Genomic DNA, 27,067 nt, shown 5'->3' with positions numbered 1-27,067 from the left:
CCAAGCAGGGGCAGGTTTTCCTTGTTTTGTTTTTGAGGTTTTTTTTTTTTTTTTTTTTTTTTTTAAATTTATTTTTATTTTGCTTTTCCTTTGCCAAGGGATTAGTTTTATCCAGCTGATTCCTCCCTGGCCGCCTCTGTGGCTGTGGGAGGGGCACCTATGGCAAATTCCTGGAAAACCAACTTAATAGCTTCCCTTAAGGCTGCCAAGGTGAATGTCAGGACTTCACACCTTTGGGAAGTTGTCCCTGTATCCCTCCCTCTCTCATCAGAACTGCCCAGCCTCAGGTTTCCCTCCACAGTGGGATGCTCCCAGCAACCAAAGGGGGATTCTTGGCACCGGCCAGACTTTCCCTTCCAGCATCCGAGCGGAATGCTGCTCTGATCCCTGCCCTGGAGACCTTCTGGGTTTGCAGTGGGGGAGGAGCGGGACGTGTGGGCAGGGAGGTGCCTCGAGGGCCGGTGGGAGCCGGGAGCAGTTGGGTGTCTCCAAGGCCAGAGCTGGACACCAGAGCGTGTTCCCGGTCAAACTGGGTTTGCGCGGGGCTGTGGAGCAGTGGGGTCACCCAGGGGTGGGTCAGTGGGTGCTCCACGGGGTCACTTCCTCGCCAGGGGTGCCCGGCTCCACCTCCGGCGTGGATTCAGCTGCCGGCCCGGGGCTGAGGGTGAGGATGGGGAGGAACCGGCCGAGCAGGAAACATCTGACTCACTCGGTGCGAGATGACTCGGGGCGTGTGTCATGCGAGGCTTGGCCCTGCTGGGGAGGGCACGTGGCGCTGGATTCGGCGCAGAGGAGCACAAGGACGTGGGTGCCACCGGGGTCAGGGCTGGGGGAGGGTGGGTGCAGCCCAGCATCACCCCTGTGTCACCCACGGCAGGCTGGGGAAGGGGATGAGCCGGTTCCCTGCCTGAGTCACCGGGGTGGGAAAGCTGGGACGGGGATGGGCAGCGCTGGTGTGGGGAGGGCAGGGACCGAGGACGTGGCACAGGGTCTGTCCTGGGACAGGGAACAAACCCTTTCCAGAGCTGGAGGCCTTCACCCTGCAGCCTCTGCTGCTCCCTCTGCCTCGGTTTCCCTGAATTCATCACATCCCGGCGCAGATCCGGGCGGGATGGGAGCACAGCTGGTGCTCACACCCTGCTGAGAGAAGCAGGGAGGGAGTCGGCATTCCCTAACACTTCAGGGATTCCTGCAAAACAGCATGTCTTTAAATTAAAAACTGTGACAGGGAGGGAAGTAATTTAAAGAAAAGATAACTCCCAGGAAAAATTTCCCTGGAGGGAGGGTTGACAGCACACACTGTGGGTTTGGGGTTCTCCAGCCTTCCCCAAACTCGAACACCACTCCGTTGTTCTCACACATGACAAATGTTTGGCTTTGCTGCCAAAAAGGAGAAGAATTCAGTCCAGAAACCAGCCAACTTCTCCCAGTGTTCTGCTTTTGCTTAAAACACTGCTTGAGTGAGGCACATCCAGCTGAAAATTCCAGAGGGGAGATGCTGGGGGTTGGACACACAGTTGCTCCTGCTCTGGTTCTCTGCAGGCACGTGGCTCTGGGAAAGGATTCAGAGCAAAACAAAAACCAAAAGCAAGCAGCTTCCCCTCCTTGGAGCCTGAGATCATTAACGGGAAAGATGTATCAGAGAGGCTCTTGCAGGAGAACAGCCCTCCCCGGGCTCTTCCCCTTCCCCAGGACAGGGGCTGGGCAGGAAGCGGTTGCACAGGGCCGGAAGCCCTATCACGCTGCAGCTTCCATCCTCCCCAGCTTCCATCCCCCCCACCTTCCATCCCCCCCAGCTTCCATCTCCCCCAGCTTCCATCCCCCCCAGCTTCCATCCCCACCTTCATCCCCCACCTTCCATCCTCCCCAGCTTCCATCCCCCACCTTCCATCCCCACCTTCCATCCCCCCCAGCTTCCATCACTTCCAACCCTGCCCCCTGTGCCCCTGGCTGTCCCCTGGGACCCGTGCCAGGGCAGCAAGAAAATTTATAGGAATTTATAGAATCATGGAATGGTTTGGGCTGGAAGAAACCTTGAAGCCCATTCACTCCCATTCCCTATCCCTCTCTCTCCCACCTTCCCCTATCCCAGGTTGCTCCAATGTGGCCTTGGACACTTCCAGGGATGGGGCAGCCACAGCTTCTCTGGGCAACCTGTGCCAGGGCCTGCCCACCCTCACAGGGAGGAATTCCTTCCTGATATCCCATCTATCCCACCCTTTGTCAATGTGAAGCCATTGTCTCTTGTCCTGTCACTCCAGGCCCTTGTCCCAAGTCCCTCTCAGCTCTCTTGGAACCTCTCTGGGCACTGGAAGATGCTCTAAGGTCTCCCCTGAGTCTTCCCTTATCCAGGCTGAACACCGCCTGCACTTTTCCATGGATAGTGGCATTGAATTGGAATTAAGTTATTCACAGACTAATTAATATTTCCACGGCACAGACCCCTTGGGGTCCAGCCCCTGATTAAGAGGAGTCTTGAGGTGTAAAAGACCATCCAACCCTGGTGCTGCCACCAGAGCTGTGAGTTTGCAAAGCCAAAGCTGGTTGTTGGGTTGCTTTAAGCTCAGCTCAGCTCAGCTCAGCTCACATAGCAACAAAAATTGGGCAACTCGAGGTTTCTTCAGCCACAGGACGGGCGGACCTTTCCTGGGGTGTCTGTGCAAGGTGGGATGGGCGACCCTGGGCACTTCTCCAGCACCTGGCCTGGAAATGAGCTGAGCCTTGGAGACAGCCCTGAGCCAGGAGATGGGGACTTGCTGGGTTTTGGTTCCAAAATGTGGCATCAAGCTTGTTACAGCTGCAGCCGCTCCATGATCCGGTGCTTCAACACAGCATCCTGGGCTGGAGCACATCCAGCACCTCCCAGCCTCCATCCCTTCCCTCTCCCCTCAGTTTGTTTAGATTTCCTTGAGGAAACACTATTAGTCAGGCTGGAAGCTTTCCAGAAATTCAATTGCCCCGTTCTGGATCCTAACCCCGTGACTTTATTTGTTTGGAATTGGCAATCCAACCCAAACTATTCCACGATCTTCCAAAACAATAAACAGCCGAGAAGGTGTTTTTGTCTTGAAAGATGCCCAGGCTGAATTCCCTCTGTTTTATCCCATCTTTGCAACGATTTGAGGGGTGCTTGGAGTAACAAAGCAGGCCACGGGGCTGGGAAGTTTTGGGAATGATGGTGGCCGTGGATCGTCCTTGGTGGGGTCCAGGCACAGCCCAAGGTGGTCTTGCTGGGGAAGGAGCTGTCCTGCAGGATGTCCTGACCTGCCTTAAGTGCCAAGTGGGGCAATGTCTACGTTGGGAGAAGATGATCCAGGTCTTAAAGGGCTTTGGAGATTAGAGGAAGGTCATCCTGTTGCTCAGGCCGAGGTTATTCTTGGTGTGCTGGAGCCTGGAGGACATGGGGGACGTGCCGAGCGGTGCCTGTCCTGGGGGAAGGAGGTGGAACCTCTGGGTGGTTTCCCTGTGCTGGGATTTTGGGGGTGGTGGGTTGTGCACTGCAGCATCTTCACTGCTGAGGAGCACCTGAGCTCCCAAATCCCCCAGCTTCCCTGGGATGAGACCTTCCCTGGCAGGGGGAAAAGGCCTCCATGAGCTGGGGTAACACTGTCTGTATCTCCCGGGATAATGATCTCTCTCCTAGGATAACTCTCTCTCCAGCTCACCCCTAGGAAATGGGGTTGGACTGTCTCTCCTGGGTTGATGGTGTTGGCATAACCCCCGGGATAACTCCTGGGATAACCCTGGGGTAACCCCTGGCAGAGCTCTGGGGGAGGTTTCCTGCCCTGGGGCTGGCACAGAAGTGGGCTCAGCTCCTGGAGCTGGGAGAGGAAGGAGAGGGTGGAGGTGAGCTGGGTCAGTAGGGCAGGAGTGACCAGTTAACTGGTTAACTGGAGGTTACTGGTGCCAGTAACCAGAGCCTCGGTACACGGGAGGGAATTTTCAGCAGGTGAAAGCAAATAGGAGGGGAGGGAGGAGTGTTTGACTTCCCTGCTGCTGGGGTGGATAAGGAGAGGCTGGTAAACAGCTGGCACCGGGAAACCTCCAGGTTTCCTTCTCCTTGGCCTTTCCCTCCTGCCTGCCAGGTCTGCCAGCTCCCGATTTCTGGGAAAGAGCCGAAAACACCAGGAGGAGGAGGAGGAGGAGGAGGTTTTGCCCATCACACCATGAGGATGCTGCTCCCCTGCGGATGAAGCATCTCTCCTGGAATGTGCTGGCCGGGCCTCCCTCCATCCTCTGACCTCCCCCATCCTCTGACCTCGCCGCTGGGATCTCAGCTCCCGGATTTCCAGCAGAGCTGGGGGTGGGGAAAAAAGGGATGCGCTGGAGCATCCTGAGCCTGAACCACGGGCAGCCCAAGCCACAGCAGGGCTGTGTGGTGCAGCCCGGGGTCCGTGAGCGAGGTCACGCTGGGATGGGTGCAATTAGTGGCCCACAAAATGCCCATTTCCTCCAGCGCAGCCCCATAAAGCACAGTCCGAGCCCGTTTCCGCTGACCCCGTGGTACGTGCCTGCAGACAGGTGAGCGAGCGGGGTGGAGTTTTCCTCTTGACTTCTCAGGGCTTGCAGCTGCCCTTTAATTAATTTGAAGCGAAGCTAATTGGAACAGGGCATCGTTTGGGAGCGGGCAGTGCCCGCCTCTCCCGTTCCCTGCCGCGGCCCGGCCAGGCACACGCGCACGGCCAGGGTCAGGGAGGAATCTTTCCATGCCTTTTCTGGGGAAGGCAAGATGCTTTGATGCCATTTATAGAAGGAGCTGGGCTTCTCCATGTCCCCAGCTCACGGCTGTAATGCTTTCCAGGAGCAGGGGGTGGATTTCTTGGCTCTCTGGCCACAGCACCGACTTTGTGTCACACCGGCACCCACTTGTGTCACACCAGCGTGGTTTGCTCAAGGGGGTTGAGTAGCTCTTGGCTCTCGGGGTGATCTCAGCAGCAGAGAAATGATGGGGCAGTGGATTCCTCCCCCGGGGGTCAAGGTCAAGGTGCGCTGGTGCCGTGGCGTGGGAAGGGCTCCACACCTGAAAGCCTCCCTCGCTGACCTCCTGACTCACTCCTGAGTTTGAATTCCTGCTTCTGTGGCAACCTGTTTGGGTGTCTGCAGGTGACCGAGCGGGAAGATGCTGTGGAGCATCGGGTGCAACTCGGGGTCTGGCATTCCCGAGCGGTCTGGGAAGGGGGTGCAGGCTGGCATCTGGGGAGCTCCTTGGAGAGCAGCACCTGGAGGTGCAGGAGCAGTGGTGGGTGATTCCTGGGATGAGCTGTTCCAGCAGTGCCGTGTCAGTGATGTGCCAGTGGTGCCACATCCTGTGCTTTGGGGTGGGTCACGACCTGCTCCGCCCTGCTCCTTTGTGTCACCCCCAGCAGCCATGAGAGGGGCTGGCCACTGTCCTGAGCATGTCCTGGAGGTTGAGGGGCTGGCCACTGTCCTGAGCATGTCCTGGAGGTTGTGCCCATGTCCCCACCTGACCTCTGGGCTTTGTGTCCCCCTTGCAGATCGACAAGTACCTGTACCACATGCGGCTCTCCGATGAGACCCTCCTGGAGGTGTCCCAGCGTTTCGAGAAGGAGATGGAGAAGGGGCTGGGGGCAGAGACCAACCCCACCGCCTCCGTGAAGATGCTGCCCACCTTCGTCAGGTCCACCCCGGATGGCACAGGTACCGTGGGGCGGGAATGCTCCCGGGAGAGCAGAGGGAGGGCGGGGACAGGCAAACCACCCATCCTGGTGGCACTGCCGAGACAGGGATGGCACCAGGGCCACCTGCCCTCCTCGGGGCTTCCTCCTGCCGGGGCTGAGCGCGGGGCCAGGCCCCGTTCCCCGCTCTGGAGGGGCTGCCAGTTCCCTCGGGCAGGAGGGAGGGAGGGAGGGAAGCCGCCCTCGCGTGCCCTTGCTGGCAGGACAGAGACAGTCACGGGTCCGGCTCATCAGATTTCATTAGCAGTGAGGCGGCAGCGCTGCCAGCGCTGTCTGAGAGCCACCCGGGCCCGGCAGGAGCAGGGGCCGTCCAGGTTCCTCACAATGCAGCCTTTCTGCCCACTTCCCGTGCCTGGGGCACGCTCTGGGCAGGCACATCCCCAGCTTGTCCCTCCCAGCCCAAAAAACTGCTTCTCCCCTGGCATCCAGAGGGGAAGGTTCCCTGTTGCCTGTCCTAGCCCGGTGTTTTGGGAAGGGGCTGATCTCCATCCCTGCAGCACCACCCCTTGCCCGCCAACGTACCCAGGGCCCACCAAGTGCTCAGAGCTGGGGGAATGGTCCTGGCTGCTGAAGGGAAGGAGGGACGGAGCCCTCAGCAGCTGGAGTTGCCCTGGCTCCACATCTGGGATGGCAGCAGTCCAGGAAAAGGCCCTGGGGTGGTCAGTCCTGTTGGATGGAGTTGCTGGGAGTTGGGGTTGCTCCAGTGTCGGCACCTCCATGGGGGTCCGGGAAACCTCAGGGGCAGAGGCTGAAGGTCACCAGCAGGAGAGGTGGATAAAGAGGGACAGAGCCAAAAAACCTCGTGGCTGCTCTCTGGAGGCAAGGACAGAAGTGGTAGAATCATGGAATCACAGAATCATAGACCTGTGGAATGGTTTGAGTTGGAAAAGCCCTTTAAGGTCGTCAAATCCAGCCATTTCCCCCAGTGCTGCCAAGGCCACCACTAACCCATGTCCCACATGGCTGTTAAATCCCCCCAGGGATGGGGACTCCACCCCTGCCCTGGACAGCTGTGCCAGGGCTGGACAGCCCTTTCCAGGAAGAAATTTCCCCAATATCCAACTTAAACCTCCCCTGGCACAGCCTGAGGCTGTTTCCTCCCATCCTGTCCCTTGTCCCCTGGGAGCAGAACCTGATCCCCCCCCAGCTCCCCCCTCCTGTCAGGGAGTTGTAGGTGGTGACAGGAGGTCTCTGCATCACTGGGCAGTGCTGGGTGTTTGTTGGTAATGCCTCAGTGAGGTCTGGGGTGGGTGGTGGCATCTCCTGTGCCCCTGTGAAGACACAGGAGTCATGGAATGGTTTGGGTGGGAAGGGACCTTAAAGGTCATCTCATTCCACCCCCTGCCAAGGACAGGGACACTTTCCACCAGCCCAGGTTGCTCCAAACCCTGTCCAACCTGGCCTTGGACACTTCCAGGGATGGGGCAGCCACAGCTTCTCTGGGCACCCTGTGCCAGGGCCTGCCCACCCTCACAGGGAGGAATTTCTTACCAATATCACACCTAAATCTCACCCTTTTTAGTTTAAAACTGTTCCCCTTCTTCTCTCACTACAGCCCCTGCTAAAAGTCTGTCTCCACCTTCCTTGTGAGCCCCTTTAATCCATCTAAACTGTCCATCTGGGCACCCAAAGCATCCCCTGTGCTCTACCCCCTCCATGCACCTGCACCCAAAAGCTGGACCTGGCTCCCTGCCCCAGGATCGAGATTTCCATCTATTTAAATGTTGGAGAATATTTTTAATTACAGGGAGGGCCAGGAGCTGCCCCTGGGCACAGGAACTGCAGCAGCCAAGGGTGCTGGGTGCTGGTGGAGGGTGTGTCAGTGCTCCCAGCACCCTGACCAGCTGCTGGGACAGGGAGCGATCCCTCCCCCTGCCCTTCCAGGATGGGTCCTTGGCATCCTTCCCTGTATCTGTGTCCCAGCTGGCATTTCTCACCCGGGGCAGGGAGAGAGGGGAATGGCAGCATGGAAAATGCCACTCCGGGGGGGTGCTGGGGCAGTCACAGAGCTGCAGCTGCCCAGGGGGGCTGGGAAAGGGGAGGGTTCTGAGCAAATCCCAGGGAGCCAAGAGCTGGAGTTCCCTGTACAGCTCCAGCTGGATCCAGGCTGTGAGCAGCACTAGTGTCCCTGCTCTTGGGTTTTGGAGGGGAGGCTGGAAGGTGGCACACTGGTGCCAAATCCCTGGCACAGATGGTGTGGCAACAGCTCAACGTCCAGGGCTGTGTCCTTCCTTCTTCCCTTATTTTTTTTCTTTTCCAAAGCTCCTGGGCAAAGTCTGACTGGGGCTGGGCACCGAGTCCTGCTCCCACCTGCTCCAGGTGCCAGCAGCTGCTCCCACTCCCAGGACAGGCCTTTCCTCTGCTCCAGGCCTGCTCAGAAACGCCAGTGCCACTGGGCAAAGCATCCCTGTCCTTCCCTCCCTCCTGCTGCAGCCCCCCAGCTCCCTGCCGTGGGATTACACCCCCTGGAATGCAGGGCCAGCTCCCAGCTCCGGGATGCAGGCGGATGGGAGGCGCTTATGGAAACACAAGGTCACAGCTGCAGGTTAAGCCAAAACACAGCCCCGGCTCCCAGCTCTCAGAGAGGCTTCCCCGTTCCTGTGGGGTGGGATAAGAGGGGGGAATTCTGCTTTGGAAGCAGAAACTCTCCCAGTTACAGCTGTTCTTGCTTTGCTGGGCTCTGGCACTGGGGTGGGGGGTGTCCCACTGCAGGCTGGTGGGGAAACAGGTCCTAAATAAGCTTCTCCTTGGATCCCCAGTGACTCTCCCAGGGGCTCTCCCTGCTCAGTGCAACCAGCACCTTCCTCCCTGCTCCATTCCTGGTTTTTCCAGGCTTTGCTGGTGTCTCCACATTTCCTCCTCCACGCCTGTGTTGACACAAGGATCTTGTGGTGCATCCTCTGTTAAGCCCCAGCAGCTGATAACCCCAGCCTGGAGGTTTCAGGAGGATGCTGCAGGATTTGGAGGTCTAATCCCTGGAAATCTGAAGGGTGGCTCTTGGCAACACCTTTCCCTTGGCTGGTGGGCTCAGCTCCTGCTGATGACCGGCTGCCTCTGCAGGAAAACCAGCTCATCTGGCCCATGGGCTTGAAAGGCTTGGGAAAAAACTACTGGTTTTATACCCAAAGCCCCGTGGTTGGGGATTTACTGAATTCCCAGTGAGATTTCCCAGGAAACTGTGGCTGCCTCATCCCTGGAAGTGTTCAGGGCCAGGGGGGATGGGGCTTGGAGCAACCTGGGATAGTGGAAGAGCAAGGGGGTGTAACTGGCTGGCCTTTAAAGTCCCTTTCAACCCAAACCATTCCATGATTCCATGAGCTATCCAGAAGGAGGATAGGGCTGGTGAGGGGTGGCCGTGGGAAGTGCTGGGGTCGGTGCCTCAACCCTGTCCTGCATCTCCCCTGGGCAGCAGAGCCTGGACCTGCTCCAACTTTTTCTCTTCCTCTTAATTTTTATTTACCCAGTCTGGCCAAGGATTCCTACACAATGGAACTGCAGTCACTGGAAGGTTGTGGTTCCACTGGGGGTGGCAGTTCTGGGGTGCTGGGACATGATCCCACACGTGCTGTTCCTCTCCCCTGGTCACCTCCTCTGCTCCCCCGGGTTTTTCCCGGGAGCACAGGGGGTTTTCCCAGGCATTCAGCTCTCACCCTTGAGTTTCCCAGGAGCAAACAGCCCCTGGAATCAGGGCTCTGTGTTTGCCCTGCCCTGTTTGGCTTGTGGGCTCAGCACCACCTCTGATACCTTATCAGGGGCTGTGGGAGCCTGACTTGGAGGGAGGACCCTGACCTGGTGCCAGTCACGGATCCCATCCCTCAGCTGGGTGGCTGGGATTTTTCCAAGGGAGATTTTGCTGCCTTTTTCCTCCTGCAAAGCTGATCCACCTGGGAACCCACCCCTTGACCTCATCCCTTGCCACCAGACTGCTCGTGCCCCTCTGGTGGGTGCTGAGCGGTGTGAGGGGGCTCTGGGGTGGTGTTTGGGTCCCACTGGTGAGGGCAGGGCAGAGCTGGTCCAGGGGCCACGAGCCCCACGTGTGGCTTGGCTGAAGCACCAAGAGCTGGGCAGGAGGGGAGGATGGCCCCACCCAGCCTCCTTACCCCTCTTTTTGTGAGCCTCCTGGGTTCCCTGTGTTATCTCCAAGCAGCTGAGCAACCTGTGACCCTCTTGGCTCCAGTGCCCTTATCCCTGGCATATTTATCAGCCCCCTGAGGTGCTTTCCATGCTCTGCTAAGGAGCAGAACGGCATCAGTGCCAATGGCAAGGGGAGCAGGAGCACAGCCTGACCTGTGTGTAGGGCAGGACACGATGCCAGTGGTGCCCAGCCAGGCATCACATCCAGCTCTGCCCATCTGTGGCTGAGGGGGGTCCCCGTGGTGGCCTCACCAAGGACAGTGGGACAGCCAGGAGCTTCTCCAAGGTTTTCCTGGTGTGTTTTCTGTGTGAAGAGCCACCGTGGCCATGGATGCCCCATGGCTGGCAGACAGGCTGGGAAAGGAGCTACCAAACTGGTTTAAGCCTTGTCCCTGCACAGGGCCAAGAGGAGGAGGAGGAGGAAGGGGTGCTCAGGGTTTGACTGCCCTGGTGCAGGAGCTCCGTGCTCTGACGGCCCCCTGTCCCCCCCCAGCCCTGAATTCTGGCTATGCTGCCTCTCTCAGAGCTGTGTCAGGGGTGTTGGTTGAGCAAGGAGGAGCTGCAAAGCTCTGACAGTCTCCAAGTTTGGTGTGGTCAGGGGTTATTGGCTCTTGCAGGGGCTGTGGGGCCCCAGAGACAACTGAGGCTTTGCCAGAACCTGTGCAGGCACTCGCTGAACTTCAGCTCTTGTTAAGATAATGGTGTGACGGCCTTGGCACCTCCTTATTCCATTGGCCAGCCGGTTCTGGGGTGTGTCCTGGACTGAGGGCACCGTGGCCTGTGCTGGGGGCTGGGCATGGGCTGGTGTCACCAAGAGCTGGGGCCCCCCTGCCCTGTGTCACCCTGGGGTTATGTGATGTTCTGACCCCCCTGGGTGATGTTCTGACTCCCCTGGGTGATGTTCTGCCCCTGCGTGATGTTCTGCCCCCCTGGGTGATGTTCTGCCCCCCTGGGTGATGTTCTGACCCCCCTGGGTGATGTTCTGACTCCCCTTGGACGTTATTCTGACCTCCTGGGGCTGTGTTCTCACCCTCCTTGGGCGCTGTTCCGTTCCCCCTTGGGGTGAAGCGCTGACCCCCCAGTGCTCCCCCATCCTCCCCGTTCTCCACCCGCAGCTCTGACCCTGCTGAAGCTGCCCATGACCCCTGAGCCCTCTCATTCCCGGTCTCCCCGGAGCTCCGGGGGCGGCTTTCCATGGCCCTTTTCCGCCTCTCTAAAGCCGCTCCAGCTCGCAGTGGGTCCCGTGCCCCGTTCCCGAGCCCCGAGCCCTCGGAGGGTGACCCCAGGAACGGCGCCAGGCCCGCTGGAGCCCCGGAGCTGCCTTTTCAGCTGGAGTCACTGGAGATGCCGGCGGCCCCGCTGGCGTGTGCATACTAATGACCCGCAGGTTTTGTCCCGACTGTGGCCCCTTTGTACCAGCACCGGCCGGCACAAAGCGGCCCCCGGGGCGCCGGTATCGGCCCGGGGGAGCCAGCACAGCACATTTAATGCATTCAGGACTCTGACAGTGCTGATAGAGGGCTTTCCCCCGGCCCTCTCCCCACTAAAACAGCCAGCTGGGCGCTTTTCCCGCAGCCCGGGTCCCAAACCCCGGCGAGCTGCCTCGAAAACAAACCGGAGGGGAGACTCTGGGCTCACCCTTGGGGGTCCCCTTGAGGAGCCACGTTCCAGCTCCCCACCCCCCCCAGGGGAAGGCAGCAATGAGCCCCTGAAGGTCTGCTGGAGTTTTTCCCTCCCTGGTTTCCTGCTTCCACCTTGGAGCCGCATGCCAGGAGTGTGCGGGATTCCTGGGGCAGGGCAGGGAGGGTGGCCTGGGCCGGCCAGCCCGACCTGAACACCGGGGGTATGTCCATATATTAAAAGTTTAGCCAAGCTCTGGTGTAGCCACGGCTGCTCCCAGGGTTTAACCCCTTGGGAGGGGGTTTAGGAGCTTCCACCAAGCATCAGTAGGGTCGGGAATGGCTCTGCTGCCTTATTGCTTATGGAGCCTGAGGCTGGAGCTCTTCTTCCCTGAGATCACTGTTGGCTTTCTGGATGGGGCTGGTGGGATTTGGCCTCCCCAGGGCATCCATATCCAGCTCAATGACAGTGCTTTGACCCCCATCAGCTATGGGGGTGTTGGGGGTGCAGAGGAGGGTCAGGCCACGGCTCTGATAAAATTCCAAACATTATGACAATAATTAAAACAATGAAATAGATTTAAAAATGGGACTGTATCCCCCTATCTGGGAGGTTGCTGGTCACTTTGGGGCTCCAGCAGAGTGAGGACCCTCCAAGCTGACTGGTTTTCCCTGTCCTGGTCCCGCAGAGGACGGGGATTTCCTGGCGCTGGACCTCGGTGGCACCAACTTCCGTGTGCTGAGGGTGAAGGTGTCGGACAATGGGCTGCAGAAGGTGGAGATGGAGAACCAGATCTACGCCATCCCCGAGGAGCTGATGCGGGGCAGTGGGGTGCAGGTGGGTCCAACCCCTCCTCACCCATCCCTGGGGTCACCCCGGCACCCCTAAATGTGTCCTGGGGTGGGAGCAGGGCTGGGCATCCCCCACTGCCTGGCCCAGCAGGATCCCAGTGGATCTTGTGCCAGGAACAGGAATTCCTGATGGCCAGCGTGGGGATGGGTGAGGGTGGGCAGGGAGGTGGGCTGGCACCCACTCATCCCCTTGCCTGTGGGCAGCTGTGGGGGGTCTCACTCTTTCCCTTTTATCCAGCTTTTCGACCACATTGCTGAGTGTTTGGCCAACTTCCTGGACAAGCTGAATATCAAGGACAAGAAACTCCCCCTGGGGTTCACCTTCTCCTTCCCGTGCCACCAGACCAAGCTGGACGAGGTGGGTGAGGGGCTGTGGTGGGACGAGCTGAGTTCTTGCCGGGGGTCCCACGCCAATTTAGCTCAGGTGTTTAATTAGTCTTGCTGATTTTGGGTCATGTGACCTTTCCTGAAGGGGCACATCTCTCATTCTAAGCCATTCCCAAGCTCTGGGTGAGAGGAGGTTAAGAACAGCACTGCCCTTTCTTTGTTATGAATATTTTTTGCTAGTGGAATGGCTCAGTGGCTGCACGGTCAGGGACAGAGAGGAGGGAACATTCCTCCAGGGAATGCAGTGCTTGGCATCTCTTCCCAATAACCCTGTTGCTTCTCATCTTCTCCAAATACACCAGAAAACCCCTGTTAAAAGGAACATCAATGTTTTCTAAGGATAAGGTGCCAGGTGCCTTTTTTAAAGCTGCTTGATGAGAATGAGTCGTGGTGGGTCTCCTGTTTGAGACACATCTTGGCCAGGGTTTCACTGGATCATGGAATGGCTTGGGCTGGAAGAGACCTTAAAGACCATCCAGCCCCACCCCCTGCCTTGGACAGGGACACCTTCCACTGTCCCAGGTTGCTGCAAACTCTGTCCAGCCTGTCCTTGGACACTTCCAGGGATCCAGGGGCAGCCACAGCTTCTCTGGGCAACCTGTGCCATGGCCTGCCCACCCTTACAGGGAGGAATTCTTTCTCGGTATCCCATCTATCCCACCCTCAGTCAATGTGAAGCCATTCCCCCTTGTCCTGTCACTCCAGGCCCTTGTCCCCAGTCCCTCTCCAGCTCTCCTGGAGTCCCTTTAGGCACTGGAAGGGGCTCTATGGTCTCCTCAGAGCCTTCTGGATTTCTGAATTTTCTGGATTTTACCTAATTTGTCTTGAGGGGTTTTCACCTATTACCCACCAGTGGGGCCCTTGTGATGATGGGCAGTTCCCGGGGTCACCGTGTGTGCCAGCAGAGCTGGGCGCTGGCGGAGCGAGGGCTGCGCCCCCGCAATCGCGGGGGTCTGGGATGTGATGTTTCCATGGGAGATCAGCTCCTCCCAGAGCTGCAGCAGCCCAGGGCACCCAGCCGTGCCGAGTGCCACATCCCCCCGTGTGCGGGGAGGGGGCTCCCCCGCACCGCTCCGGGCTCCGGGCGCTGTCAGCTCCGCTCAGCCGGCGCTCCCGCCCCGCTGGAGCCGTGACCTCGCTGGGAGACTCAACATCCCGGAGCCCAGCGAGGCACGTGGCCTCTTCCCTGCCACCCACCGCCTCGCAGGGCTCTGGCTCGTGGCGGGGAGGGAGGGGGATGCTTTCCTTGCCCTTATCTCACCCGGCTTCGGAGCGGGATGGAAAGAGGGCGGCTCCATGGAGCGCTGGCGATCCAGCACGTCCTCCCCGCCGGTGGGGCAAGGCTGCTGTGCCTGAGCCTCTCTGCAGAAGCACTGAGGGAGAAGAGGATTAACACTTTCCTCCTGGTAGACACAGCGAGGGGGCTGTAAAAAAAAGAAAGTAAAATAAAGAAGCTGCGGGAGGAAATGTCTCTGTCCCTCTGTGCCTCAGTTTCCCCATCCCTGAGGCAGGGGGGTGTCAGCTTCACCAAGGGGCCTGTGCCTGGAGTGTTGGAGATTCAAAATGCAGTTGAGCCCTTTTCCTTCCCCCAAGGTTCAGCTCAACCCCTGACCAGGTGTCTGCAGTGGAGACAAACCTGGTGCCTCAGGCCACGGGGGGCTGTGAGCCCCCTACCCTGCAGGGATAGGTCAAGGAGCATTCCAAGGCCCCCACCCCTCAGGAGTGGGTCAAGGAGCATTCCGTGGACTTGTGAACAGGTTTTGCCCCAGGGTTCTATAAAATCTGGTCACAGGAACCGCTTGCCCTCCTGCTGGGGAGCAACGAGCAGCTCTCGTGTTATGTCACGGCCATAAACCTTATCTGACACGGAAACGGGGGCTGATAGCGCAGCTGGGGAGCTGATAACAGGGAGCTCCCCCACAGGGAGAGTCCCTTCTTCTGGCAGCCCCACAGGGTGGGGGTCTCACCCTGAGCCTTCCCTCTGATTGTTCCCCCCAGAGCATCCTCGTGACGTGGACAAAGGGGTTCAAGTGCAGCAGCGTGGAGGGCAAGGATGTGGTGTCGATGCTGCGCAAGTCCATCAAGAAAAGAGGGGTAAGAGGCTGGGCAGGTGTGTCACCTCCTGGGGTGGAGGGACGGGGGCACACAGATCCCTGGGATGGGGCTCCTGGGCTCCATGGAGATGTTTCCATCTGTTTTGTCTGTGTTGGGTCACCTCTCTCCTTTCCACCATCTCAGGACTTTGACATCGACATCGTGGCCGTGGTGAACGACACTGTGGGGACCATGATGACCTGTGGCTATGACGACCACAACTGTGAAGTTGGCCTCATCGTTGGTGAGTGAGAGCAAGTGGGTCCATCCCTCCAGGAGCTCCAGAGGGAAATCCTGTTCCTGGCAAGCTTCAGGGTCTTTTGGGGAAAAAAAGAAGTGTGTGGGGGATACCAGTGTTGGAAAACCAGCCTGCCTAATGTCTGTTTGCTTCCCTCTTCACTTTCTTTGGTGAATTGGGCTGTGGTCGAGTGGGAATGAAGGGTAATGGGAATGAGTGACAGTGGGCATGAGTGACAGTGGGAATGAGTGACAAAGGGAATGAGGGATGAAGGCAAGGCAGTGTCCTCGCTCACTGTGCCCCCATGCTTGGCCCAGGTACCGGTACCAATGCCTGCTACATGGAGGAGATGAGGCACATTGACCTGGTGGAAGGGGACGAGGGTCGGATGTGCATCAACATGGAGTGGGGGGCCTTCGGTGACGACGGCGTCCTCAACGACATCCGGACGGAGTTCGACCGTGAGATCGACATGGGCTCGCTCAACCCTGGCAAACAATTGTGAGCAGATTCTTGGCTCGGGCTCGGGCTCGTGGTTTAGCTCGGCATTGTCCGTCCTCCCGTTGCGCCGGCGTTCCTGGGAGCGGGGAGGTCATCCCAGCTAACTGGGTCACCATGTCCTCTGCCACCGGTGCGGAGAGGGGCTGTGTCACGGATCGGGGCCGTCCATCCCCGCTGCCCTCGTGAGCCGCTCACGGGAACGTGCTGATTGCTGTTCCCTTCTCCAGTCATCTGCCAGCCCGGGCAAACACCCCCACCTAATGCCCACATCCCAATCCTACAGATCTCCCGTTCCCCACGTGGCTGCTGGCAGTGTGGGGATGGTCTGGGGGGACTCTGCAAACTGACTTGACCCCCTTCAGGTGTCCATGAGCTGTCCTTGCAGAATGATGGTCATGTCCACAAGGCTTCATATTCTCAGTGGTGGGATAAGCTGCTCTGGGAAGGGATTACCTAGATTCCATTTGGGACTGGGAGGCTGCCAGCGGGTTTTCAGGTCAACCTGTGGCCACCTTGTGGCACACGCAGCCAAACGCACACATTGTTTAGCCTGGAGAAAAGGAGGCTCAGGGGGGATCTTATTAGAGGGTTTAGGATGGATATTAGGGGAAATTTCTTCTCTGAAAAGGTGGTCAGGTGTGGAACAGGCTGCCCAGGTGGTGCCACCATCTCTGGGGGGACTCAAAAGCCATGTGGATGTAGCACCTGGGGACAGGGTTAGTGCTGGCCTTGGCAGTGCTGGAGGAATGGTTGGATATGATGACCTTGGAGGGCTTTTCCAACCCAAACCATTCCATGATTCTATCTCGTGCCTCCCCGTGGGCAGGTTTGAGAAGATGATCAGTGGGATGTACATGGGAGAGCTGGTCAGACTCATCCTGGTGAAGATGACCAAGGAAGGGCTGCTGTTTGGGGGGAGGCTCACACCAGACCTGCTCACTACCGGCCACTTTGAGACCAGATTCGTCTCTGCCATTGAGAAGTAAGTAGGACCCGTGTGGTTTCCTGGGTCCCAGCCCACCTCCTGATACCCCCGGAGGGACCCCCTGCTGCTCAAACCCGGACTGTCACACAGCAGAGATCCCCAGGCGTGAGCCCTTCCTTTATTCCCCCCTTTATTAGGGAGAAGGAAGGGCTGCAGAAAGCCCACGAGATCCTGAGCAAGCTGGGCCTGGAGCCGTCGCACGAGGACTGCGTGGCCACGCTGCGCATCTGCCAGATCGTGTCGACGCGCTCGGCCAGCCTGTGCGGGGCCACGCTGGCCGCCGTGCTGCGCCGCATCAAGGACAACAAGGGCGTGGAGCGCCTGCGCTCCACCGTCGGCGTGGACGGCTCCGTCTACAAGAAGCACCCGCAGTGAGTGGGAGATGGTGGGCACGGGGATGGTGGGTGATGATCTGCTCGGGCCCGGCAGCGGGCAGAGCATCTCCGAGCGTCCCCCCGAGCACCTCTGCGGGTCCCCTGAGGGCCACTGCCCATGGTGGCATATTCAGAACCCTTTTCCTCCTCCTCCTCCTCCGCAGCTTTGCCCGGCGCCTCCACAAGACGGTGCGGAAGCTGCTGCCCGACTGCGAGATCCGGTTCATCCGCTCCGAGGACGGGAGCGGCAAAGGGGCGGCCATGGTGACGGCCGTGGCCTACAGGCTGGACGCCCAGCACAAGGCCCGGCAGAAGATCCTGGAGCCCTTCAAGCTGAGCCACGAGCAGCTGCTGGAGGTGAAGGAGAGGATGAGGATGGAGATGGAGAAAGGGCTGGGCAAGGAGACGCACGAGGAGGCGACGGTGAAAATGCTGCCCACCTACGTGTGCTCAACTCCAGACGGGACAGGTGACTATCCTGCGTGTGTCCTGTGTGTAAGCCCACGTGTGTCCTGCTCAGAGCCAGCATTGCTGCTCCTGATATCCTCAGGAAGGGCTGGATCCTTTGCCACGGGCAGTTCCCTCTTTGTGTTGGGAGTGGCACAAACCTCCAGGATGATGCTGGGCAGAGCACGGAGCCTGCGGGACGTTCTGCCCCTGACTGCACACAAAGCCTGGCTCTCGCTGTGGTTTTCCCCACAGCAGGAATCTCCCCACCTTCATCCTGGGTTGTGCTCCTGGTTCTGCCTGTGGCTTGGGCGAGCGCCTGACCTTGGCTTGAAGCCTGTGCAGGTCCTGTGTGGGGGCAGGAGCTGGACTTCAAGGATCCTTGTGGGTCCTTCCAACTCAAGTTATTCCATGGGTTTATGATTCTAATCCTCATCATCGCACCAAGTCAGGAGCGAACCTCTCCTCCACCTTCCTGCCTGCACCCCCTGTTCCAACCTGCACCCCCTGGTCTCTGCTCCCAGCCATGTCTGGTTTCCAGCCCTCTCCCAGGAAGAGGGCAGATTTGGGGCCACTCTGTGCCACATTCCGGGCGCTCCAGGCTGGGATCTCTCCTGATGATCCTCTCTTGGGTTGCAGAGAAAGGAGATTTCCTCGCCCTGGACCTGGGAGGAACCAACTTCCGCGTGCTGCTGGTGCGCGTCAGGAACGGGATGCGGCGCGGCGTGGAGATGCACAACAAGATCTACTCCATCCCCGTGGAGATCATGCAGGGCACGGGAGAGGAGGTCAGCATGGGCAGCTGGAGAGGCAAAAGGGGTGTCATCCCTGGGGTGGCTGGAACAGGCCTCAGCATGGAGCTGATTTTGCCTTTCCAGGGGAAGGCTGGTGCTGTCCTGCCCTTAGAGCAGCGAGTTCTGCCCAAGGCTCTGGAGTTTGGGAAGCTGGAGACTGGTTTTTAGGTTAGAATGGTGTTATTTCCAGACATGACTGAACCTCCCTGAATCCCACACACTCCACAAGGGCAGATAAGCATCACCCTGTTTCCCAGATAGGGAAACCACAACACAAGCAGGGAGAGACATCTCTGGAGTCTTATTTGGAAAGAGTTTTGCAAACCACTGTGGGCAGCGCTCGGGGACTGGGAGTATCTCCAGCAGACGGGCTCTGGGGATTCCCTTGCAGAGGGACCAGATTCCTGTGTCACCCTGGGGAAGGTGGTACCTCCCCACTGGTCCTTGTCTCTCCTGTGGCCTTTGAGATGGGGTTTTGCAGGGATATGGCCACCTTGTGGGTGGGGAAGAGGGTGAAAAATGGTCTTTTTTGGGGTTGCTCACCTCCCACAGTGCAGCTGAGCAGTGTCCTGCTCCGTTCAAAGTCCTGGGAATGGATCTGAGCATTCCAACATGCTTGGAATGGGTTGGAATCCCCAGCAGGTTGGGTGGGCTGTGGTGGTAACTTCTCCCTTTGGCTTTGCTCCTCCAGCTCTTTGACCACATCGTCCACTGCATCTCCGACTTCCTGGAATACATGGGGATGAAGGGGGTGTCGCTCCCGCTGGGGTTCACCTTCTCCTTCCCCTGCCAGCAGAACAACCTGGATGAGGTAACTCCCATCCTTCCATCACTATCCCTGCCCGGTGCCGGCTGTGCCTCCCCCCTGCCCTCCTGGGGCACTCACTGAGGGGCTTTTCCCACGACAGGGAATCCTCCTGAAGTGGACAAAGGGCTTCAAGGCCACGGGCTGTGAGGGAGAGGACGTGGTGGGGCTGCTGAAGGAGGCGATCCACCGCAGGGAGGTGAGCGGACGCGGAGCCGGGAGAAGCCGGCGGCTGCTCCCACATCCCGGCTGGCTTGGGCATCGTTAATTGGCCTGTGAAACAAATTACTGGGCTGAGCTCAGGGCTAATGAGTGTCGGAAGTTTCACAGCCACCCTTACTCATCACTTGAGGTTGGATTTTCAGACCCCGGAGCTACGAGCTGGCTCCTGGCCAGGGCTGGAGCAGACTTGTCTGGCCATGACTTTGGGAGGCACGAGCTCCTTTCCTCGGCACAGACCACCCAGAGCTCCTGCCCGGGGTCTGCTCCTGGCAGGGCTGACCCAGCCCCTCCGAACCCAGGGGGGTCTGAGCTCTGAGCCCCACCTGCAGCCAGCTGGGGCTGCGGGATGTCTGTGGAGGTGGGTGGTCATGGAGGACAGGGAGTGATAGGATGAGGGGAACAGTTTTAAACTAAAAGAGAAGAGATTTAGATTGGATGTTAGGAAGAAATTCTTCCCTGTGAGGATGGGGAGGCCCTGGCCCAGTTTGCTCAGAGAAACTGTGGCATCTCTGGAAGTGTCCAAGGCCAGGTTGGACGGGGCTTGGAGCAACCTGGGTGTCCCTGGAAGGTGTCCCTGCCCATGGCAGGGGGTGGGATGAGGTGATCTTTAAGGTCCCTTCCAACCAAAATCCTTCTGGAATTCTATGACTCCCACACTCACAGACAAGTCCTTTCCCAGCCGTGGGAGCAGACATAGCAGGAATTCCAAGTCCTCCAGGAATAACCCGTGCAATCCCATCCCTCTGCAGGAATTTGACCTGGACGTGGTGGCAGTGGTGAATGACACAGTTGGCACCATGATGACCTGTGGGTACGAGGATCCCCTTTGTGAAGTTGGGCTGATAGTCGGTGAGGACTCCCAAGTGCCTTTCGGGGCTCGGCTGCCCCGCTCCCACCCCTGCCCTGGGGGTGCAGGAGGTGTCTGAGGGCTCTTATCCTGCTCCTCTCCACAGGCACGGGCAGCAATGCCTGCTACATGGAGGAGATGAGGAACGTGGAGCTGGTGGAAGGGGACGAGGGCAGGATGTGTGTCAACATGGAGTGGGGGGCCTTCGGAGACAGCGGGTGCTTGGATGACATACGGACGGAGTTCGACTTGGCGGTGGATGAGCTGTCCCTCAACCCCGGGAAGCAGAGGTGGGTGGTGGCTTTGTGGGGCTGGAAGGGACTCCTGTTGAGGCTGGGGGTCCAGGAACAGTTCTGCTCCTTGGTGGGTCCAGGGGATGATGATCAGGGCAGTGGCTGGCTCTGGGACGCACCGATGTGTCCCTTGTGCTGCTGGGCTCGCTCCAGGGGGTTGTGCCAAAGGCACCTGGCAGAGCTGGAATCCCCATCCAGAGCCAGTGTCCCCTCTCATCCTGATGTCCAGCCTCATCCTGTCCTTCCCAGGTTTGAGAAGATGATCAGCGGGATGTACCTGGGGGAGATCGTCCGCAACATCCTGATGGACTTCACCAAGCGAGGGCTGCTCTTCCGGGGACGGATCTCGGAGAGGCTGAAGACCAGAGGGATCTTTGAGACCAAGTTCCTGTCCCAGATAGAGAGGTGAGCCCCAGCAGGCGGGTGAGCACCAGCTGGCAGTCAGGGATAGAGTTTGGGGGAAGCATTCCCAAGGCTGGTGGGAGAAGTCTCAAAGCTCAGTCTGGAGCCAGGATGGCCCAGGGTGGTGCCATGCAGGTAAATCAGCAGAATCCACGTGGTTCTGGCAGCACCAGTGCGGAGAGACTTGGAGACTGTCTGGGGTTGGCAGAACAGATGACTCTTTATCCTCTGCCCTGGGCAGAGGGGGCCATGGGTTCCATGGGTGTCACGCTCCAATTCCATGGCTTTGTCCTGGAATAGCCTCCCTGATCAGGATGTGACACCAGGGCCACACCCAGGTCTGAAGGCTGAGGTTGGAGGGGGGCTGCAGAGCCGCTGTGAGTCTGGGCTGTGTGGGATGCAGATCAGGAAGGGGAAGCCACCCCTACCCTCCGCCCCACCTGCTAACGCTGTCCCCGTGCCCCCCGCAGCGACTGCCTGGCCCTGCTGCAGGTGCGCTCCATCCTGCAGCACCTGGGGCTGGAGTCCACGTGCGACGACAGCATCATCGTGAAGGAGGTGTGCACGGTGGTGGCGCGGCGGGCGGCGCAGCTCTGCGGGGCCGGCATGGCCGCCGTGGTCGACAAGATCCGCGAGAACCGCGGGCTCGACTTCCTCAAGGTCACGGTCGGCGTGGACGGGACGCTCTACAAGCTGCACCCGCAGTGAGTGGCTCAGGGGTTGTGTTCACGGGGGACCTGCCCACCCGGGGGAGGTTCAGGGGGTAGCGGGAGAGGATTTGAGGGGGTTTTGGGACGCAAGGGCTGCCAGCAGCTCACTGACCCGAACTCGAGGCACAGCAAGAGCCAACTGCTCCCTAGAGGAGGGGGTACCAGACAGGTAACGCAGCAGGGACCTCCCTCCAGTCCCACCAGACCAGGTTCAATCAGGACTCCAAGTTGGGGGGATGGAACAGGTCTGAACCAAGGGGGGAGGCCATGAGCTGGGTCATGAAGGTCCATGGCCACACAAAAATGTGGCCGTGCCAGAGGTGAAGGGTGGTGCTGCTGGACAGTGGGGCTCAGACAGGGACTAAAGACACTGGACTGAGCTTAAATAGGGGCCCATGGGCAGAGGGAGGCTCTGCAGATCCCCCAGGTGAGGCTGATCAGGGCTCTTGAGGTTTATTCGTGCTCTCAGGGCTCAGTGGGACTTGAGAAGGGGCTGAGTGAAGGCATAGCATGGATGTGTTGTAACTGTGGGCTTGGGCTGAAGCATGGAGACTTGGGCCTTCCAATTCTCATCCCTGGCAGCTCTGTCTCCATCCATCCATCCATCCTCCAACTATTCGTCCGTCCATCCATCCATCCATCCATCCATCCATCCATCCATCCATCCATCCATCATCCATCCATCCATCCATTCCCTCATCCATCCATCCATCCATCCATCCATCCATCTATCCATCCATCCATCCATCCATCCATCCATCCACCCATCCATCCATCCATCCATCCATCCATCCATCCATCCATCCATCCATCCATTCATCCACCCATCCACCCATCCATCCATCCATCATCCATCCATCCATCCATCCATCCATCCATTCCCTCATCCATCCATCCATCCATCCATCCATCCATCCACCCATCCATCCACCCACCCCCCATCCCTGCCCTGGGGGTCTGCAGCGCTCTTCGAGGCAGTGGAAGGCAGTGAAGGGGTTTGGGGCTGTCACCTTCCCCCCACAGCCCGTTAAACCAGCACCTCTGCCTGTGCCCTGCAGCTTCTCCACCGTCATGCACCAGACAGTGAAGGAGCTGTCCCCCAAGTGCGAAGTGACCTTCCTGCAGTCGGAGGACGGCAGCGGCAAAGGCGCCGCGCTCATCACGGCCGTGGCCTGTCGCATCCGTGAGGCCGGCCAGCGGTAGAGGGGAGGAGCTTTGCCCACGAGCTTGGTTTCAGCAGAACAGGACGTTTCCTCCCCCCACAATCCCAATCCCTCCCTCCCTCGGTGCACACACTCACACCAGCCCCCTCCCCTCCAAGCAGACTCGTAGCTTTACTCTCCGAGGCGCCGCGGTGGGACTGGAGGCGCCGTGGGCTCTGTACAAAGTGTTGTCGTAGGAGTTTCCTTGCATGCCATAAAACCACCCGTCGAGTAAAGCTCACAGCGTCCTTTGGCTTCTCCCTGCATTCCCAGGCAGAGCTGGAGCTGTCCCACCCGCAGCCTCCCCCATCACACCCCAGCTCTCCTCCCGCTCCCACCCACCCTCGTAGGGATAATGCTCAGATAATTAAGACACTGCATTGTCACTTTAATGGTACCTATTTATGTTTGTCGGAGTCGTAGGTGTCCGTGCTGTAGAAGCAAACCTCTAAGATTGGGCTAAAGACCTCCACTAGTCTTTTACCCTGATCAAGGCTGTATTATTTCCATGAAAGTCATGGTAACTCTTAAAGCACAGGGTGCAGAACTCCACCGGCGTGGGCCGAGGCTGCACTGGAGGTACCAGGTATCTCCCTTGGTGAGCAATACTAGAGAACCTGCTGGGGCCGGCTCAGAGGGGCCCCCTCCGCCTGCTCCAGCAGAGCACGTGCCTGGAAATAATTGGGGACTCAGGGTCTAATCCCATTTCCTGACCTCTCACCCACACCCTGAGTAGAGCGTAGGAGCGTGGCGTGTATGTAGGGTCGTGTTACACCCCTGGGCACCACTCCCCCTTCCCTCCCTGGTGCATGTGTGGGCACGAGGGGCTGCCACGGGCTGGGATCTCCCCCCGGGACCCCCGAAGTGGTGGCCGCGTGTCCTGCCCTCGGCGCGGTGAGTGCGGTTTGCTTTGTGTCTGTGAAATAGCTCTGCGTCTGCAGCCTTTAGGTGGCACCCGGATTTATACACTGTATAATATTTATGTTTTCAGAGATCTGACGTCTTTTTATGTACATAGTCTGGGGGGGGTTGCATCGCTTCGTTTTAACGTCACCTTCTCGTGTCATTGAAGAACGGGACAGAGTAATTATTTTCTTTTTTTTTTTTTGTGTGTAATTTTTTTTTTTTTTTTAATTTAAAATTTTCTCGGGGTAGAACTGGAGGAAGAGACCCAAATTCCTGATGGATGGCTGTGCAAAAGGTTTGGGCATTCTGACTTTTATCACCTGGAGAAAAGGGAAAGCACAGGAGCAGCGGGGCCCTGCGGCGACGCTGCCAGGTTTAAGGCTGGGTTTAACCCTAGGAGAGGTTTTGTTTTGTCCCCTGCCCTCCCCAGCCTGTGCTCTGGAAGGTGACGGGGATGGGTGAGATAACCCAGGGCTCTGCAGGGCTCCTGTCACCCTCCTGGTCCTGGCTGAGCACGGGCGGTGCACGTGGGATCTCGGTGAGGCACCGGCGAAGCCAAGCTCACCTCCTGGGTGAGGTGACAGGAATTGGTGTCACTCCACTCCCATCTGGCACCCTCAGGGCTGTCTGAGTGTCCCCAGCATCACTTGTGTGCCACGGTGAAACACAGAGGGTAATTTTTGCCAAGGTAGAAGTCTGGATGAACTAAACCCTGCAGGTCTCTGCCCCGGGGAGCAGAGGCCAACAGAGGGGTGGTGGGGGGGTGTTCCTGTAAATATTTAGCAGAAGATAATGAAATTCCAGTGATGTACAAAAAAAGATAATAACTAATAATCCCCACAAACAGCCCTTCAGATTGGAGGATAGAGTTTTTGTCTATTTTTATGTATATTTTTATACTGCTTGGGGTAACCTCATTACCAAAAGTCTCTCTTCTGTGTTGGGGGTCAAGTTCAGTAGCACAATTTTAAAGCAAAATTACTCTTTTGGGCATTTTAAATGCTTATTTTTTTATAAGCCTCGTGGCAATTATGACAAATAAAACCTGTGTATAGAAATGATGTAAGAAACCAAGTTTAGTGGAAGTTTTAGAAGGTGTCAAATAAATTCTTGAAGGATGATACAGAAATCCTCTAATCTGGTACCAAGCAGTTTTGTGTGACTTTTTTTCTCAGAAAACCAGCATTTTGCCTACTGAAAAATGGAAACAGAGATGTTTTTAGCTGCTGAACTGTGCAGAGTTGCATTAGTGGCTGTTTTTACTCTTAGCCAGTCGTTCCCCTTCTGAAATCTGTAGTGTTTTCATGGGTTAGTGAGAGGAATTCTACACAACAGTAGTTTTGGGGGCAGAACGGGAAAGATTGGGATCTGAGCAGCCCTGCTTTTGATTCACTGGAGCAGGTGGCTGACAGGGTGAGAGGGAAAGGGGGGCAGCTGAGTTGGGAGCAGGGTCACCATGGTCCCCTCACCCGTGGGGGGTGAAGGATGGGCTGTGGAGGGGCAAGGAAGGATCAGCCCTGAGCTCATGGAAGGGGGTGGATTTTTGGCTGGGGTTTGGTCAGAGGGACACATGCCTGGTTACCCACCTGGATATCCAGGAGAGTCCCTTTAGGCCAAAAAGCTTTTGCTTTGACTCAGAAGGAAGCAGGGCCTGGAATGTTCCCAGTTTAAGGCAATACTTGAAGCGTTACAAGACCCCCGTGTGCCCTGGGAGCCCTCCCAGGGCTGGCAGGAGGGGCTGTGGGACAACCTGCAGGGCTCTGTGCTCCTCGTTGTCCCCCAGGGGACGAGCACGGGGTGTTTTCTGTAGGGTCTGACTGTAAGGGCTGGGACCTCACGCCACGGGATGTTCTGTGAATGTGTTAAAATGAAGAAGGGAAGATTAAATCCTAATTACTGATATGAAGGGAAGATCAAATCTGTAGGGACAGACGGACAGACTGCTCAGACCGACCTGCCCAGTCTGTGTCTTCCCTCCAGGAAGAAGCGCTGCTTTGTGGATTTAGGATGGCTTGTTTTGCTTGGTTGTTCCCATTTGGATGCATTTTCTTTGCACCCCTGGCATTTCAGCACGTTCTCTGGCCACACAGACAGCAGGGAACAGAGTCTCTGGCCTTTCCTTCCTGGCAATTCTCTCCTCGTTGGTACTTTGGCCAGGATTTTATTGGGGGTTTAAAAATATATATGGTTATATATAAGCACAATCAGCATATGTGGAGTTCTATATAAACACAATCAGCAAATTATCGAGCCTGGCAAGTGGAATTTGCCTCTTCCCCTGCTGAAGTCCAAGGCTGCTTAGGGAGAGGCTCATGTTCTGTCACCCGGGGTGTGCAGTTGGTATCTGTGGGCACAGACCTCTGGCCCCGGGTGCAGTTTGACCCCAGATAACTCTCCCTTATCAGACAATCCAAACCTGTCCAGCTGTCGGAGAGATAAAGGGGGTGAAAGGTCCAAGTGCAAGGGAGGGGAGAGGTGTAAAACGGTGGCAACCACCACCCTGCAAGGGTGATGATACAAGATAACAACAAAATAAAGTGGGATGGGGGAGCCCTGAGCCCCCTCCCCACCTCAGCCCCCTCCCCTCCAGCAGGCGAGGGAAATACCTGCTCTTGGCACATCATTTGCTTGCTCTGGTAAAAAAAAAAAAAAAAAAGGCAAAAAAAGAGGCAATTCCTGGCAATCACAGGGGAAACCTGGAGAGAGGGAAAATCCTTTGCCTTGTGACATCCCTGAGCAGCCTGGAAACCCTCCTGGCCTGAAGCAAAGAAAATGCATCTGGATGTGGGCGCTGGCTCCGCGCGGGCAGGGGAGTCATAAAAGCCAAAGACTGTGTGGCTGCAGAAACGAGTGCTGTAGATTCACCTGATGTTGTTCTTCCGTGTTTACAATATTTATTTTTAGCAATTGACTGCAATGATATTATATATAGGCTTCCTTATTTTTGTACTTTTCATACCGTTTCCCCCGAGTGTGGTGTCTGTACTGCCCGGCTCCCCTGGCCACCACTGCTGCTCCTTGTCGGTGACAATAAAGAGAGAAAAACAACCACCCCCACTGCGGGGCAACTGCCTGGGCTTTGGTTTCTGTGCTCCCCTCTCTGCAACCCCCAAAGAAGGGCCCCTGCCCATACCCCATCCCAAATCCCCAATCCCGGTCCCTGGGAAGGGGGTGCTTCCTTGCACTGACAGTCCCCCCACAGCCAGGGGGTCAAGGGGAGGGCACAGGGAGCCCCCCAGGACCCTCAGGGATCAAGGGAAGGGGTCCTTCTTGTCTGGAAAAGGCTGCCAAGATAAGTTTCCTGCCCCAGAGCTCATGCCCCCATCACGCTGGAGGGTGGTGGGTCCCCAGCACAGCACCCCCTGCCCAGGGTGAGCAGAGCAGGGGGGCCCTGGGATTTAGGGGGGTGAGGGCAGAGCAGGATCAGGCCCTGAAGGGAGGGTGCAAAGCCCTGCAGAGCTCAGACTTCACCCCAGTGTTAAGAACAACCTGGGGTTGATGTCCCTGGTCGCCTCTGCCATCAACCAGCAGCCCCTGTTGCCTTCCACTGAACCCACCA

At 57.9% G+C, this 27,067-nt stretch overlaps 1 protein-coding gene across 2 annotated transcripts in view; it reads left to right on the top strand.

The window, feature by feature from the left end:
- Positions 1 to 26,576, top strand: part of LOC126649983 (hexokinase-2) — a 38,487-nt gene extending 11,911 nt beyond the window's left edge. For both annotated transcript variants that reach the window (XM_050334415.1, XM_050334414.1), the window contains exons 2-18: positions 5,496 to 5,658; positions 12,139 to 12,287; positions 12,540 to 12,659; positions 14,687 to 14,782; positions 14,927 to 15,026; positions 15,338 to 15,521; positions 16,348 to 16,503; positions 16,644 to 16,877; positions 17,045 to 17,349; positions 17,967 to 18,115; positions 18,813 to 18,932; positions 19,030 to 19,125; positions 19,898 to 19,997; positions 20,102 to 20,285; positions 20,538 to 20,693; positions 21,161 to 21,394; positions 22,459 to 26,576. In XM_050334415.1, the coding sequence (XP_050190372.1) occupies positions 5,496 to 5,658; positions 12,139 to 12,287; positions 12,540 to 12,659; positions 14,687 to 14,782; positions 14,927 to 15,026; positions 15,338 to 15,521; positions 16,348 to 16,503; positions 16,644 to 16,877; positions 17,045 to 17,349; positions 17,967 to 18,115; positions 18,813 to 18,932; positions 19,030 to 19,125; positions 19,898 to 19,997; positions 20,102 to 20,285; positions 20,538 to 20,693; positions 21,161 to 21,394; positions 22,459 to 22,603 (2,691 nt within the window). In that variant the 3' untranslated portion in view covers positions 22,604 to 26,576. The remainder of the gene's footprint in view (positions 1 to 5,495; positions 5,659 to 12,138; positions 12,288 to 12,539; positions 12,660 to 14,686; positions 14,783 to 14,926; positions 15,027 to 15,337; positions 15,522 to 16,347; positions 16,504 to 16,643; positions 16,878 to 17,044; positions 17,350 to 17,966; positions 18,116 to 18,812; positions 18,933 to 19,029; positions 19,126 to 19,897; positions 19,998 to 20,101; positions 20,286 to 20,537; positions 20,694 to 21,160; positions 21,395 to 22,458) is intronic.
- Positions 26,577 to 27,067: the final 491 nt, after the last annotated feature.

Source organism: Myiozetetes cayanensis, unplaced genomic scaffold (genome assembly GCF_022539395.1).
Source record: "Myiozetetes cayanensis isolate MyiCay16 unplaced genomic scaffold, myiCay2020 scf53, whole genome shotgun sequence".
Classification (NCBI taxonomy): domain Eukaryota; kingdom Metazoa; phylum Chordata; class Aves; order Passeriformes; family Tyrannidae; genus Myiozetetes; species Myiozetetes cayanensis.
This window is presented reverse-complemented; position numbering and strand designations above follow the sequence as displayed.